The 15159-nt window shown below is 48.3% G+C and overlaps 1 protein-coding gene across 1 annotated transcript; it reads left to right on the forward strand.

The window, feature by feature from the left end:
- The first annotated feature begins 9106 nt into the window (after window positions 1-9106).
- On the forward strand, window positions 9107-11364 carry NUPR1 (nuclear protein 1, transcriptional regulator). The gene is made up of 3 exons (XM_058569722.1): window positions 9107-10022; window positions 10453-10602; window positions 10939-11364. The coding sequence occupies exons 1-2, from the start codon at window positions 9908-9910 to the stop codon at window positions 10587-10589; spliced, it is 252 nt and encodes an 83-aa protein (XP_058425705.1). The 5' UTR covers window positions 9107-9907; the 3' UTR covers window positions 10590-10602; window positions 10939-11364.
- Window positions 11365-15159: the final 3795 nt, after the last annotated feature.

Consider the following 15159-nt stretch of genomic DNA (forward strand, 5'->3'; position numbering starts at 1 on the left):
CCCCCTACCAAAGTTTATGGTTATGTATTTATTTGTTTGATTATTGATACACTTGCCAGCTCAGTGAGGTCAGGATCATCTGTTTCCTTCACCTGTGTATTCCCAGTTTGTAACTCAGTGTCTGGCACACAATAAGCCCTTAATATTTTTCTATTCATTAGAAGAATCTCAGACTTCAACACAAACTGTTTCAGCCCAGAACTTAACACATCATTTACTTCCATCAAGCTTGCTTCTTTCTGTGGTGTCTATCTCAATGGCATGACCACCTACCCAGTCTCAGCTTTATCTCTTGCATTTTATGAGGCGTATAGCAGGGATTTCACAAATTTTACATTTGTAAGTCTCAGGAGCTATTTCTCCTGAATGTCAAATATCAACCTTAGTTGCCCCACCAGAGAAATTTGGGGCTCACAATTGTTTTTTTGAATTTTCTTTAATTTCTGATCTTTCTACAATAAACATGTATTACTTGATTAATTTTTTAAAAGTGTTTTAGAGGGTTGTCTATATGTAAGGGATAGCTCTGTCTTCCCCTTCACATCCACATTTCTCAAAAGAATCACCTGTCCTCAGATTTCATTTTCTCACCTCCCTCTCTGCAACAAGGGCCCGAGCCAGCACCTGGGAGTTATCCTCGACAGCACCTTTTCCCTCCCCACTCTGTATTCAATCCATCACTAAGTGTCTGCAGTATAAACACAATAACAGCTCATGTGTTGAGCACTTACCATGTATCAGGCACTGTTGAAATGCTTTACATGTATTCATTCATATGACAGAGTCCATCCACTTTTCATCTCCACCGCACCTACCCTAGTCCAAGGTACTTCCGTTCTTGCCTAAATAACTAAGAAGCTTTTTATTTTTTTCAATCCCAGATGCGGAGGTTGAATCACTCATTTCTCACTTTATGGCACACTGTCATCATTGGGCTCTGCATGGCCCCTCTCTTGTTTTGTATATTGATGGCCTTTTATCTCTTTTCTTCACTCCTCCCGTCTTCCCCAGTGGTGTGTGTGTCTGTAAAACATTTGTGTTGTTTAGTGTGCCTTTATCTTTAATTCAGCTAAATGGTATTGTACTATAAACCTTGTTCTCTTTCTTACGTTTTCCACTCAGCACCATGCTTTGAAGACCTGTCCTTGTTGTGTGTACCCCTAGCCTGTTACTTAGAATAACTGTGCAATATTTGATAGCGGGCACCCATATTTTAGTTATTTGGACCCACGGTGAAGGGCCTCTAAATTGCCTCCAACTGCTGGCTACCACAAACAATGCTACAGTGAACGAACTCATACATGTCCCCTTGTGGCCTGTGTGAAGATTTTTTGGGATGTCTATCCACTAGTGGCAGTGAGCAATAGCTCCTTAAGCTGCCTCCCCTGATCCATTCTGGCCAGAATGAATGCAAGTGTGTTCGTGTCCTGGCACCCCCGGCCTCCTGCCCCACGGCCTCCTTTCCCAACCCACTCTACCTCCCTCTCCACTTCAGCTTCCCCAGGCTTCTTCAGGTCTCTCAGACCTGCCGTGTCCCTTCTCCCACAGGCCTCTGCAAAGGCTGCCTGGAGCACATTTCCCTCCCCTCTTTCCCTTCATATCTCTTACTCATCTTCAGATCTCCCTGACTGGGTCACATCCCTCTGATATAATCTCTCAAACCAAGTGTAGACCTTACATAATTGTGATGGTAAAACAAATGTCACAATTTTATATTTGTTTGTAACCTAATTTGGCCTATCTCTTACCCCTTAGATTATAGACTCCATGAAGCCTGGGCTCATATCTGTTTATGCTCATCACTGTATCTTTAGCACTTAGCCTTGTACCTGGCGCATAATATAAATATAAATATAATTTTTAAATATAAATATTTATTAGATGAAAGAGAAAATGAAGTTATCATCTCTGCTCAGGGAGAGTCATTGAGGGGGCAGCATCTTGGTGGGGGTGACTGTTACTGATTTTGGTCCTCAGCTCTGCAGGACCAGAAATTCCATTTTGTCAGCAACCTCTCAGGATAGATTCACACTGACACAACTCACAAGAGACAGAGGTATAAACCAGGAGCCCCATGAACCATATAGGGAGATTTAGAATGGTGGAACTGACTAGAACACTCCCTTTGCCTGGGCAGCACAGTCCCTTCCTGTGAGACAGCCACAGCATGGCAAAGAAATCTAGGCTTTCCTGGTCTATACTGAGTCTCATTGCTTCAGAACATCACATCTGAAATCCTTTCCAAAGAGCCTTGAAAAGTCACGGGGATCTTTACTGAAGGTCTCTTGAGGACACGAGGAGGGAGTTACATATCATGCCTTCCTAACAGTCCCTTTACAAGTCCCTCCCTTCACAGAATTCCACTGCTGAGGACAATGCTCACATCTCTCCCTCCTCGTTGCTTCCTTCCCCCACATAATTGGCCTTTTGCATGAGGGCTTCAGGCATCTTCCGTGTAAAGCCAGCTACCCCTCCCTCAGCTAGTCCCTGTTCGTGCCCAGCCATCACCCACTTGAGCAAAACAAAAAAGCTCTCTTTTGGATCTGACCGCCCATGGCAGGTAGGTGGGGAAAATCGTAACTATTCACATTTAATGGGTTTTGCCCCCAACACATACAAAAGAAGCCATATCATGGCCAGAAGGTGGCATGGTAGGCATGGAACCCAATGGAGGAAGGGGGTTAAATAAATTAACTCTTAAAAATTACTTTTGTTTCCTCTTTCTAAAATAAATATACACCGTGAGAAGCCAAACATTGCAGAGATCTAGAATCTATAATGCAGAAAGGAAAAGTTCTGCATAACCTCGGTCAAGGATATAATCACAGGGGCCGGCCCCTGTGGCGTAGCGGTTAAGCGCACGCGCTCGGTGTCGGTGGCCTGGTGTTCGCAGGTTCAGATCCCAGGCACGCACCGACACACAGCTTGTCAGGCCATGCTGTGGCGGCGTCCCATACAAAGTAGAGGAAGATGGGCACAGACGTCAGCCCAGGGCCGGTCTTCCTCAGCAAAAAGAGGAGGATTGGGATGGATGTTAGCTCAGGGCTGATCTTCCTCACACACACAAAAAAGGATATAACCACTGTGGAGAGTTTGGGACACATCCCATTAGCCCCTTTGCCTTTTTTTCAACAACTAAAATAATTTTTCAAACAGAAATGGGATTGTAGCCGCGCAGCAACCCCTTGGGCTCAGGCTCATGCTTGGGGTGGCGTGGGGGTCAGGGCAGTGGGCAGCAGAGTGCCAGGCCCCCGCAGAGTAGGGGGCTCCACAGCCACGACCTGCTCTCTCACCACTCCCTCAACCTGCAAGCTGCTGGTCTTCCCCAGCAAGAGATTATTTGAATAGATTTTCCTCTGTAAGGATGGAGTGATGTTTCACGTTGAACAAGCCACCAAGCTATGCTCAAAGATCACCCCGATCGGCCTGCAGGATCCTCTTGACATTCTTCAGAACCCCTTGAAGACCAGTACTCCACAGGGGGCCTCAGGGGCACGTCGCCATTCAGGAGTGGTCCATCAGTTAGCCTCTATGGAACCTGGATTGGCATTTACACAGTCAAGGATTGTTACCCTGTCCAGGAAGCCACCCAAAATTATAATGTGATGTTGTCCACCCAGTTTTTCAACATGCAGCCGGACATGAAAGACCTCTCGGTGTTGACTCCACCAAGCACGTGCCAGACTGCCCAGTGGAGAATGTGAGTGAGGACTGCTCTGGGTGAGCCTGGGAACACAGAGGTGACAGCATTGGACGTGAGACCCGGCGGCCCCAGCTGGAAACAGAGTTTAGACTTAAGGAGATGAGACTCTTCATTGGAGCTAAATATCATAGTTTTAGGAGGATAAACATTGTGAGTTTCTTTGTATGTATGTATTTTTGACGACTCAAGCTGTGTTTACAAAATGAAGCTGAATGGAGAATATATGGTAATAGGAGCAGAATAGATGGCGAATATGGATACTTCAGGTAGTTTTAAAATCTATTTGGTTCTGTTCTGTATGCGTGTGCAGGTCTATACAAAGTGTCTTAGTGTACTAAGGGGTGAGGTGTCTGCAGGAGCAAGGAAAGCATATTTTATCACGACATTGTTGAGAATTGATGGTGATAATAAAAAGCAGATGATTTTGGTCAGTTTATAAACAGTGACCCCTTTACTGCCAGCACCAGAGTATCAGGCTGCTCCTAGTCCCTCTCACACCACTGACAAAATGATCCCTTAAAATCCCTTCCAGTCTACACCTGGGTAAGCATGAGCCATGTATTGTATGCTGCTTTTTTTCCTATGCCAGTGTATTGATAGATGTGTTGAATCATCACGTATTTGTCAATAGACCTAGACAGACAAGTTGCATTTTAAAAATAGCACTGAACTGGGAGACAGGAGACTATTGTCTCCTAAATCCAGGACCAGAATTCCCTTATACTCCAACACCTTTGGTTAACTAAATGCACTACGCTTTCCCCCATTTTGGCCTTCCTGGGACACTGTCCGTAACCCTCTGGTCTATTTGACTTCTGTTCATCCTTCCCAGGTCAGCTCACACATGACCTCCTCTGGGCATTGCTCACAAGCCTGAATTAGGTGCACCTTGCAGCTTGAATGTGCTTGTCTCACATCTTACACTGTGTGGTAACGTCCTGCGTATTGGATGCCATCATCCACCAGCCTGTTGATGAGCTGCCCCTTGAGTGCAGGTACTGTGTTCCGCTTACTTTCATATCCCAGCACCAAGGAAGTGCCTGGCATGTGGTTAGTGCCCTAAACATGTGTAGAGTGGAGAATGCTACCTCTCTGGTCCTTACTTCCTCATCCATTAAATGGAGTTGGGTTTGCTGATCTCTAGGGAGACTTCCAGTAATAGAATTTATTATTCTAGATCCTTCTACTATTGTTTTATCTGGCCATCTATCTTCTTTAGTTACCAGGAGAAATGTGTGACACCTATATTATGCTGAAAACAATGTATTACAGTTTTCTATATTATTTCAATAAATTTAGTGCAAAAATTAGGATTATAGTATACATAATGTTCTGCAACCTGCTTTTCATTCCACTATTTATTATGGACAACTTTCTCATCAGAGCTAGAGACATAGCTTGTTCTTTCTAATGGCCACAGAACATTTCACAGAAGGGTGCTGATCAGTCACGTATTGAAGGACACTTAGGTCGTTTCTGTTTTTCACTGCTACAAACAAGCCTGGGAGCATTTCTGTAGGAGATTCTTGTAAGTAGAACTGCAATATCAGGGAGTATGTGCATTTAACATTCTTGTCAATGTTGCCAAATCACCCATGAAAAGACTGCATGCATTTATATTCAAGGGGATGAAGTCAGACAGCCAAGAAGAACGGCAAACAGCTGCCAGGTTCGAGGGTTTCTCCGCATGGGGCTATGAGGTCATGCAGACACATCCTGTTTCACCTCATTTAGGATTCTTGAGTCCCCTTGGCATACAGCAATGTCGCCAATCCCTCCTGATTACATATCCTGCCTGGGAAGCTCCTGATCCTTTGAGCCAAAGACTTCTGCACATCCCTCAGGCTATCCAGGCTTTCCTGACTTGGATGGTTTAACTCCTGGAGTTGGGCTTGTCTTGCTGTCTTTCTCACAGTTATTCTTGTTCAGATTCACCACCTCCGGGAAGTCTGCCCTGATCCTCTGCCCAGCCCCTACACACACACACACACACACACACACACACACACACACACACACACCCCCATGCTGGGTTAGGTACCCTCCTGAGAGCTCCCCCAGCCCCTGTGTTTACTCCAGACTGACCACGCTGGCTTGTAATCGGTGTGCCTGGCAATCTCCTGGAATGTCACGAAGGTGTAGTCATAAGCAGCGAGAAAATAAACTTACTTGTGGCTGATTATACACACACCTGGAGACTAGAGACTGGGAAAACACACCTTGACTTTTCCCATTGAGTCACCTTTTGGGCCCAACAGGTCCATGCCAATGGGTTCCCAAAAGTCCCTTCTCTCTTGGCCACCCTCCCTCTGCCCACTCCTGCCCCCAAGGTCTAGGCTTTATCCTTCCAGCACCTGCACACTCAAGGCCAGGGAGACCTCCTTCCCCGGCTCCACGGACGATGGTCACGGTGTCTTCACAGTCCTCTGCGGGAGCAGGATTGGGCCCCTCAGTTCCCTAAGAGCAGAGCATCTGGAAGCTGAAAAAGCAGTGCCGATCTTAGCATAGCTTCATGTATTCAACTAGGCATTTATTGAGTGCTCACTGTGTGCCAGCCATGGGGGAAATAATAATGATAAGACACACGAGATTCCTGCCCTCATGAATAATGATAATAATAATAATAGCTAACATTTATTGAAACTTATTCTGTTCTAGGCACCGTGCTGAGCCTTTATAAGAATTGGGTTTTTTTTAATCTTTTTTTTTTTTTTTTGGTGAGGAGGATTAGCCCAGAGCTAACATCCGATGCCAACCCTCCTCTTTTTTTTTCTTTTGTCTCCCCAAAGCCCCAGTACATAGCTGTGTATCATAGCTGTAGAGTTGTAGCTCTTCTATATGGGACGCCACCTCAGCATGGCTTGACGAGCAGTGAGTAGGTCCGCACACAGGATCCAAACTGGCGAACTCCAGGCCACCGAAGAGGAATGCATGAACTTAACCGCTGCACCACCAGGCCGGCCCCAAGAATTGGTCTTTTAATCCTCACAACAATCCCACTAGGTACTATTATTAATCTCATTTTACAAATGAGGAAACTGAGGCACAGAGAGGCTAAATAGCTTGTCTCAGGGCACTCAACTAACAAGCAGTAGAACCAAGCAGTCCGGCTGCAGAGCCTCCTCCTTTAACCACTAACTAAACCAAACCAATGATGGCCTTCTAGTGGGGACAAATCATGGAGACGTGAACAAATAAAAAAGACACTTTGACTAGTGATAACTAAATGCTATAGAGAAAGTAAAATAACGTCAGGGTAAAGGGGTAAAGAATAACTGGGGGAATGTACGGTATTTTGGATAGGGATGTGCGCTCATCTGCTCATGATCTGCCTCCTGCATTGCGCAGAGCGTCCAGAGGGCGCCACTGTGTGTAGTTCTGTGTGTCCTCAGCACCCTGCCTGGTCCAAAGCAGGCACTCACTGTTTGGGAGGAAGGAAGGAGGGGACAAGGAGGCAGGGAGGGAGGGACAACTCTCTGAGAGGTGCTTCCACACACAGAGCTACCCAGCCTTTGCCAGTGTTTGCCAGCTGTGCAGACAGTACGAGCCCTGGAACCAGGGTCAGGTAGACCGTGGGAGGAATCCTTCTCACACCAGCTGTGTGATCTTGGTCGCTCTCTGAGCCTCAGTTTTCCTTCTTTGAAGAATAGGGGAAATAGTACACCACATGCTGGGCTCTGGACAAAGCCCTTTCACACATCGGGTACTGTCACCATCTTCCCTTTACAGATGAGCAGACGGAAACTCAGAAGCGAGCCCAAGATCTCGCAGCCGGTAAACGGGGGTCCTAGTGGCAGAGGTGAATGAGTCAAAGTCCGCCCCCTAGGGGGCAGCTCGGGAATTTGTGGGAGTGTTCTTGGTTGTCACAATGACAGGGAGGGGGAGCAGGACAGTGGCACACAGAATTGCCTCATGTCCTACATGACATTTGACTGTCCTGCTAAATGTTCATGAAGCTAAAAAACTTATTTACAATGAGCTGAGCCTAGAACCTACCCTCTCCCACGTCATGATAGAGGAAATTATTTTGCTACTTTTACACGTAGTGATAAAGCCCACTACTTTGCAATAACACTGTATTTCTCCACCTTAATTTGTTGTGGTGCGTTATCTTTCTTTTTTTTGTGAGATCAGCCCTGTGCTAACATCTGCCAATCCTCCTTTTTTTTTTTTTTTTGCTGAGGAAGACTGGCCCTGGGCTAACATCCGTGCCCATCTTCCTCCACTTTATATGGGACACCGCCACAGCATGGCTTGCCAAGCACTGCATCAGTGCGCACCTGGGATCAGAACCGGCAAATCCCGGGCCGCCGCAGCGGAGCGTGCTCACTTAACCGCTTGCGCCACCGGGCCGGCCCCGTGTGTTATCTTTAAGTTAAGGTGACTTTCCTCTTTCTCTTGTCATCTGGTCTGTCATTATTATCCCAGCTGTTCTTATTCGACTACCCTCCTGTCTTCACTTTCATTTACTGGGTATTAAAGAACTCACATATCACCCAAATCTGGAAAACAAAAGCTAAATTTAATTCTGGCTCAGGCTAGAGAAGAACACAAGCAGAAGTGCTGCTTCTTGTTCAACAGAAGACAAGACTGGGTTATTATAGGGTTTGGAGAAGGATGGGGTTTAGGTAACACTGAGATGGAACACGTTTCAAAAGGCTCACAGCAAAGTCGCAGTGTGAACAGAGAATTAACACTGAGCAGGTCCTGTTGTGCTGGAACCACAGAGTAAAAAAAAAAAAAGAAAAAGAAAGTGGGGCCGGCCCAGTGGCATAGTGGTTAAGTTCGTGCGCTCCGCTTCGGCAGCCCAGGTTCGCAGGTTCGAATCCCAGGCGCAGCCCGATGTACTGCTCAACAGGCCATGCTGTGGTGGCATCCCACGTACAAAATGGAGGAAGATGGGCACAGGCGTTAGCTCAGGGACAATCTTCCTCACCAAAAAAAAGAATAAGAAAGTGAACTATTGTGTCTGCCTCCTTCCCTGATCTGGACAGCCGGGGCCGGGGGCTGGTGCACGACAAGCTGAGCTCAAGCAGGAGTGGGCACCCGAGGGTGTGGCCTCTCTGGGTCAGATCCTTAGGCAAGAGTGGAAAATTCTACTTTCACATGTTTCTTATCTGAACCCCTCCCTTTAATTCATATTAAATAGGTACAAACACCTATTCACTTCATAATGTTTTCTACCTCAGTCTATCCATGTTTTGAAATACATTTTATTTCATTATAAATTAATTTCCTTCTATGTCTCCTTTCCATTACAGTGAGGGTGTTATATGGAGTTGTTTGGAAACTGTGTGACTAACTCTTACATAGTGCAACTTATGCTGGGCCAGGCACGATTACCTCATTTGATCCTCTCACCGGCCCTATGAGGTAGATACAATTTTATCATCCTCGTTTTTACAGAGGAGAAAACTGAGGCTCAGCGGTGGAAGGTGACTTGCCTAGGATCACACAGGCAGTAGTGGATCAGGGGTTTGAACCCAGGGCATCTGGCTCCAGCATCTGCACTCGTAACCACTCTGCTAGCCTCTCTCTCAGGTGAGGAAATTACCTAGGGACCCAGTTCAGGATATTAAGGGGGCTTTCCAGATGTTTCTTATAAAAGAGGGGGTTGGGTGTCCCAGGGGTGAGAACCACTGACAGAGCACATAGAGTGTTGATATCCTCTCCCTCTCCCTTTTCACTCCGTATTCTGCCACCATGGTCCTGAATCTGAGCCACAATTGGGGTGGGGGTGGGGGTCAGCTGTGTGGCCATGAGCCCAAGCCCAGGAGGGGCACGTTGCAGAGGGCAGGAGACAGACAGCAAGGAGTTGGCCAAGTGAGGCCCTCAGTTCCCTGCTGGCCCTGATCTTCAGAACTGTTTATGCCCAGACCCTGCCTCTCCTCCTCCCCGCTGAGGGGCGGGGATCTCCTCTGTGGAAAAATACCCAGCTGGGCGAGCCCCGGTGAGAGGAGGAGGGAAGGGGGGCTGGGACTCACGGGACGACTCTTTTTCCCTCTCGTGACTGGTGTTTACTGGGCCGGGTTCTGGGAAAGGGCCTGATTGCATCAGACAGGGCCTGAGGGGCTGGAGCCAGACTGTGGGCTGAGGAGGAGACGTGGCCTTATAAGTTGGGGCCAGTGAACTGGGAGGTGTCAGGAAACCAGACACAAACAAAGCTTTAGAAGACGAGAGACAGACAGCAAGAGTAAGCCAGACATGATGGCCACCTTCCCGAAAGCAGCCAGCCCATCCCGGCAGCCCCCAGACCCGGAGGACGAAGACCCCAGCTTGGATGAGTACGACCTCTACAGCCTGGCTCATTCTTACCTGCGTAAGGCCTGGCCTGCCACCTTCCTGGTTCTTCTACTCTGATCCCCATCCCCCACAAACAGCCTGACGCCCCCACCCCCAAACGAGGTCCCCTCCTTGGGCTTCTCCCCACCCTTCACCCTTATCCAGCCAACCTGTTCCTTTATCCCTCGCATCACCCCCTGCTAACCCCTCCTCCACTGAGTGCTGTCCTATTCAGCCTGGGGCCTCATACACTTCTAGAATACTGGAGCAACAACAGCTCATTCCAGCGGCCCCTTCTTCCACAGATGGGGAACAGGGGTTACGGCTGCCCCCAAAGCTATGGTGACAACCCCCCAGTCTCCCTACTCCAGCCCAAGCTCTTTCCCCCCAAGTCCCAACCCCCTGCCTCTCCTTTGAGGCATCATGCCTCTGCCCACCTCACCTTGGCCTCTTGCCTCGGTTCCCAGGAGTGGGAGGCCGGAAAGGTCGCACCAAGAGAGAAGCTGCTGCCCACACCAACCGCCCCAGCCCTGGTGGGCATGAGAGGAAGCTGGTGACCAAGCTCCAGAATACCGAGCGAAAAAAGCGAGGGGCACGGCCCTGAGACAGAGCTGGAGGTAGGGAGTCGGGGGTCCCAAAGCAACAGCAGAGGTCCCTGTGCCTTGAAAGGGACAAGCTTGAATGTGCTGGTTGGGTGGGGAGAAGGGGTCAAGGGACTGTTGTTTCCACATAGAGTAAAATGAAACATACATTCGACTCTGAGTTTGTTAGTGACCAGAGCAAAGGGGAAACATAGACCCTTTCCAATTAGAGGGAAATTTGGTTTACAGAGAGGAAAACTGAGGCCCAGATAGGGTAGGCTCCTTCTCTGGAGTCACACAGCAAGTGAGCGGGAGAGGCAGAGTCAGAACCCAGGCCTCTACGCCTTTGGTCACCTGCTTTCCTTCCCCCAGATGAGGCCAGAGCACGGACACCACAGCAATGGAGAAAGGACTTCGGAAGAATCAGCACCTGGGGGCCGGATCCAGGCCTGCTTGCCCTCCGCCCCACCCCCAGGACTTACCCCACCTGACTGAGGCTCCAAGGGGCCACCAAGGAAGCGCCCCCAGCCCCAGAAAAAGGACAAGATGGGGAGCAAGAGGCAGGGGATAGAGAGGCAGAGTCATGAAGGTACCCCCAAAAAGAAAGACGCTGAAGACCCGGGAGCTCCCTAGGGTGGCAGCGACAATAAACAAAATTCAGCAGCTGCAGCCTGTGTGTGGTTTTTGTCCTCTCTCTCTGTTTCTGCCCGCATGTGTCTGCATTTGCATGAGCCAGTGAGAGCATTTCTTGTTAGTGTTTGTGTTTGGTTATGTGTCTGGGAGGGGCGGTTCCTGATTTTGTAGGGCACCTAGAGGTGAGCATGCATTTTTTTTTGGTATGCGTGTGTTTTGGTGCATACATTTCTGTGGTCTCTTTTGGGGTGCAGCGGGATTTCCTCTGTTTCTTTGTAATGCTGCCCATGAAAAAAGCCCCCTCCCCAGCTCCTCTCCATTTTCGGAAGAACAATCTTGTTGACGATGTCGTATTCATATAACATTGCCTTTTGAAGTGAATGTTATTTCTTGGCGCCACCTGCAAAATGGAGAAAACTGAGATTTAACACATTAAGGGACTTGGCTCAAGTTACCCAGGGCTCAACTTCAAGGATTCTTAGAGTGCTCAAGTGTGAGGGGGGTCCCTTTGCCCGGGGAGCTGCCCGAACAGGATTATGGGAGGTCAGCGAGAGGAGGAAGTTCTTACTTAGTGTTATCAGTCTTGGGATCACAGTTGGAGAAGAACATGGGGCAAAAAAGAGATGTGATTGAAGCTAAGAAGATATATTGATTGAGATACAGATTTGGCTGCTGTAATGAAGAGCCAAACAAAACAGGATGGAAAGTTCTCTCTGTGTCACATAACAGCTCCAAGGGTAACTACTCCTGGGCTAAAAGCAACTCCGTTGTGTCAGGGATTCCAGCTCCTTCTGGATCATTGTTCTGCCACTCTCAAAACATGGCTTCTACTTTGAGGTCCAATCTAGCTGCTCTGGTACCTGCCATCACATCTGCATCTCAGCCTGTGGAAAGAGAGCGGGCAAGGGACCAGGGGAGGCCACACCAATTTATTTCTAAGGCCACAACCTAAAAGTAGAACACATCACATCTGCTCAGAATTTAGTCACACGGCCACACCCAACCACACGAGAGGTTGGGAAATGTAGTATTTCCCTGCTTAGCCGTGTGCTAGCCAAAAACTTGGGGGAGGGCAGGGTTTTGTTATTAAAGTAAGCAGGAGACAGTAAACACTAAAAAAAACAGCAAGAAATATTTTCCGCAGACAGACTCAACATCAGTGGAGGGAGAAAACCCCTAGGTCTGGCCCTGGACAGAGCCTCTTTTCTCCTCTCCTGTCCCTTCCATATAAGCCCTAGGCTGCAGAATATGGAGCCAGTTTTTCCTAGGGCCCAAGAATACGGACAGAGGCGTAAGGCACCTGGTGAAGCAGAAAAAACTGCACAGCCATCTAAGACCAGCTTGAACCTTTGGGAACCTCTATCCATTGGCCTCCCCTGAGTCTAGCCTGATAACAGTCGCAGAATGGCTGGCTGAGAAGAACAGCAACAGTCCAGCCCCACCCCCCTCCGTACTGGGATCATGTCTGCTTGCTTGAATAGGGATAGGAAACTTGCTGCCTTTGAGTTGCCTGCTTCCTTCTCAGAGCAACTCATAACGTGGGTTGAAACCTGACTCTCCTGCCTGCCCCTTGAACAAACTTGTTTTTCTGGTCCTTTCTGTCTGAGACGCCTTTAATCTCACCCATCCTATAAGGCTCAGCTCAAATGCCTCCTTCTCCAAGTCTTCCCCGTCTTGCCCTCCACCACCCGTCTCCTCGCCTCCACCCCAGGAGACGCCTTCTCTGGGATTGCACACACAGCAGACCTGTGCCCAGAACCTCAGCCAGCCTGGCATAGAGCTCCTTCCCATTTCCCCTCGAACCCTCTTTCCATGACAAATTATTTATTCATTCAGCTGATGTTTATTGGATGCCTACTGTTTTAGCAGAGCCTGGTTGAAGGCGTGGACTGCACGAGGGACAAACGAGAGACCCTGGTATGATGGGAACCACGCCTTAGGGTCACTGTCACCTCTTGAACTCAGGAGGCAAGTGGCAGGAGCCGCACTGGGCAGCGAGCTCTCAGCCCAGCACACGTCTGGTGTGTCAGCTTCAGAAAGTCACAGCAACAGCTGCCACGTGTTGGGCAAATACTCCATGAAGGTGTTTTATAGGCATTGTCCCACTTAATCCTTATAATAACCCAATACGCATACTGTTATTAATCCCATTTTACAGACCAGAAAACTGAGGTTCAGAGAAGTTAAGTAACTTGTCCAAAGTCACAGAGCCACAGCCTGCAGGAGCTGGGATTTTGAACTCAGGTCGGTCTGATTTTCAAAGCCTGGGCTTTTCCCTTTTTTACTACACGCCTCAGAAGAACCATGTACTGACAATGAGGAATCCTAAATGCTAGTTAATTTCTGGTCAGTTACTCCTTCTGAGCCTCAGTTTCCTCACCTGTCAAATGGTGAGACTACTCTCTCCTCTGTCAACCTCAAAGGAGAAAACAGGCTGGGGAGTGTTGTGTCCCTAGCTGGCCATGGCCACTCCCTGGGTACTGGGTCCTTTGACACTTGCCAGGAGGCCTCAAACGCTACCACTCACTCCTGGCCTCGCTGTTCCCTGGCACAGCCTCTGCCTAGGAGGCCTTTACGTGACTGTTCCAGGAACCAGACAGTTCTTGGAATTACACAATGTTTGGATCCGAAAGGATCCTGGGGGTTAGAGCCCCACTCTTTCCCCTTTGCAGAAGGGGAAATCAAGGATGTGAGGGGCGGGGCTTAGGGACTGGCTTAAACTCACATGAGGCCCAGGGATCCAGTCAGGACAAGAACTCGCTCTTACCTCTACCTCTCCGGAACCTCCCTCTTCTGTTCCACCCTCTCTTTTCCTACACTCCTTCTTTTTTGTCCCCTGGTTCCACGTAACATATATTTCCACAATTTGTTGGGTTCCTCCTGAGAACTAGAGCGAGGACTGCCCTCTCTTTCCCCTCAGGGGCAGGTTGCCTCCATTCACAGGATTTCTAGCTGCTTGCAGGGAATTGGGGAAACTCACTGTGGGGTTCTTCATTTGCTTCACGAACACCTGGTCCTCTTCCGCCCAGTCCTTTCTCAAGGGCCAGCTCTCAGATGTATAGCTTTTAAAATTTCTGAATCACCCAAAGTTGACTTTCACTTAGCACTCCTTAAAGGTGATTCCAATAATAGTAATAGTCCCAGCTACCATGATTGATGAGCTGCCTCAGGGTTTCCCAGCCTCCTCTCTCACACTTTTGTGATATCTGCCCTGTGTGCATTTGAGCTATACCATTATTTACTTAGCATCTTAAAAATTACCTCCTCGTGTTTTTTACTCAAACGTATTTGAAAAGGAAACTACATAACCACCAAAAATGAAAAACCACAATCATTTGTCATCATTAGAGGAAAACTGTAAAAAGAAACACCTAACCATAATGTTTTTAAACCCACCTGTGCACTAGCTCAGATGACCTTGTGTACGGTCATAGGTGTTCCCACTTGGAGAAACAGCAGTTGTTCACGAGCCAGACACTGCCAGGTGCTTTGCATATATGAGCAAAGTCCTCGTTGTAATCACCTGGGGGTTAAACAAAATACTGATGCCTGGCTTCCATGCCCACAGATTCTGATTTCATTGGTCTGGGGAGTAGCCTGTGCATTGGGACTTTGAAAAATGATTCTAACGTGCAGTGGTTTGAGGACCACTGATGCGGTGAGCTGTTGTCTCAGATTGCATTTACCAAAGATGGTCACAGCAAGAGTTCCCATCCCGTATGCTCTCCTTACCACGTGACCTTGACACCTTCCCATCAAGCGGTGGGGCCCAGGACTGTGTCCCTTCCTTTTGAACATGGGAGGACTTTCTTGACTGTCTTGACTGATAGAATACGGCAGAAGTGGTGCTGTCATAAAACGCCATGCTCCTCAACCTCGCTTTCTGGAGTTCCTGGAATGCAGCCACCCTACTGGGAAGTCCAAAATAACACACATGGAGAGACAACATGGAAAGGCCAC

The sequence above is a fragment of the Diceros bicornis genome, chromosome 26 (genome assembly GCF_020826845.1).
Source record: "Diceros bicornis minor isolate mBicDic1 chromosome 26, mDicBic1.mat.cur, whole genome shotgun sequence".
Lineage (NCBI taxonomy): Eukaryota > Metazoa > Chordata > Mammalia > Perissodactyla > Rhinocerotidae > Diceros > Diceros bicornis.

Excerpts from the sequence above, each read along its gene's own strand:
- NUPR1 (XM_058569722.1), top strand. The coding sequence starts at position 9,908 with ATGATGGCCACCTTCCCGAAAGCAGCCAGCCCATCCCGGCAGCCCCCA. Across the intron at positions 10,023-10,452 it reads CCTGGCTCATTCTTACCTGC|GAGTGGGAGGCCGGAAAGGT; the intron begins GTAAGGCCTGGC and ends CTCGGTTCCCAG.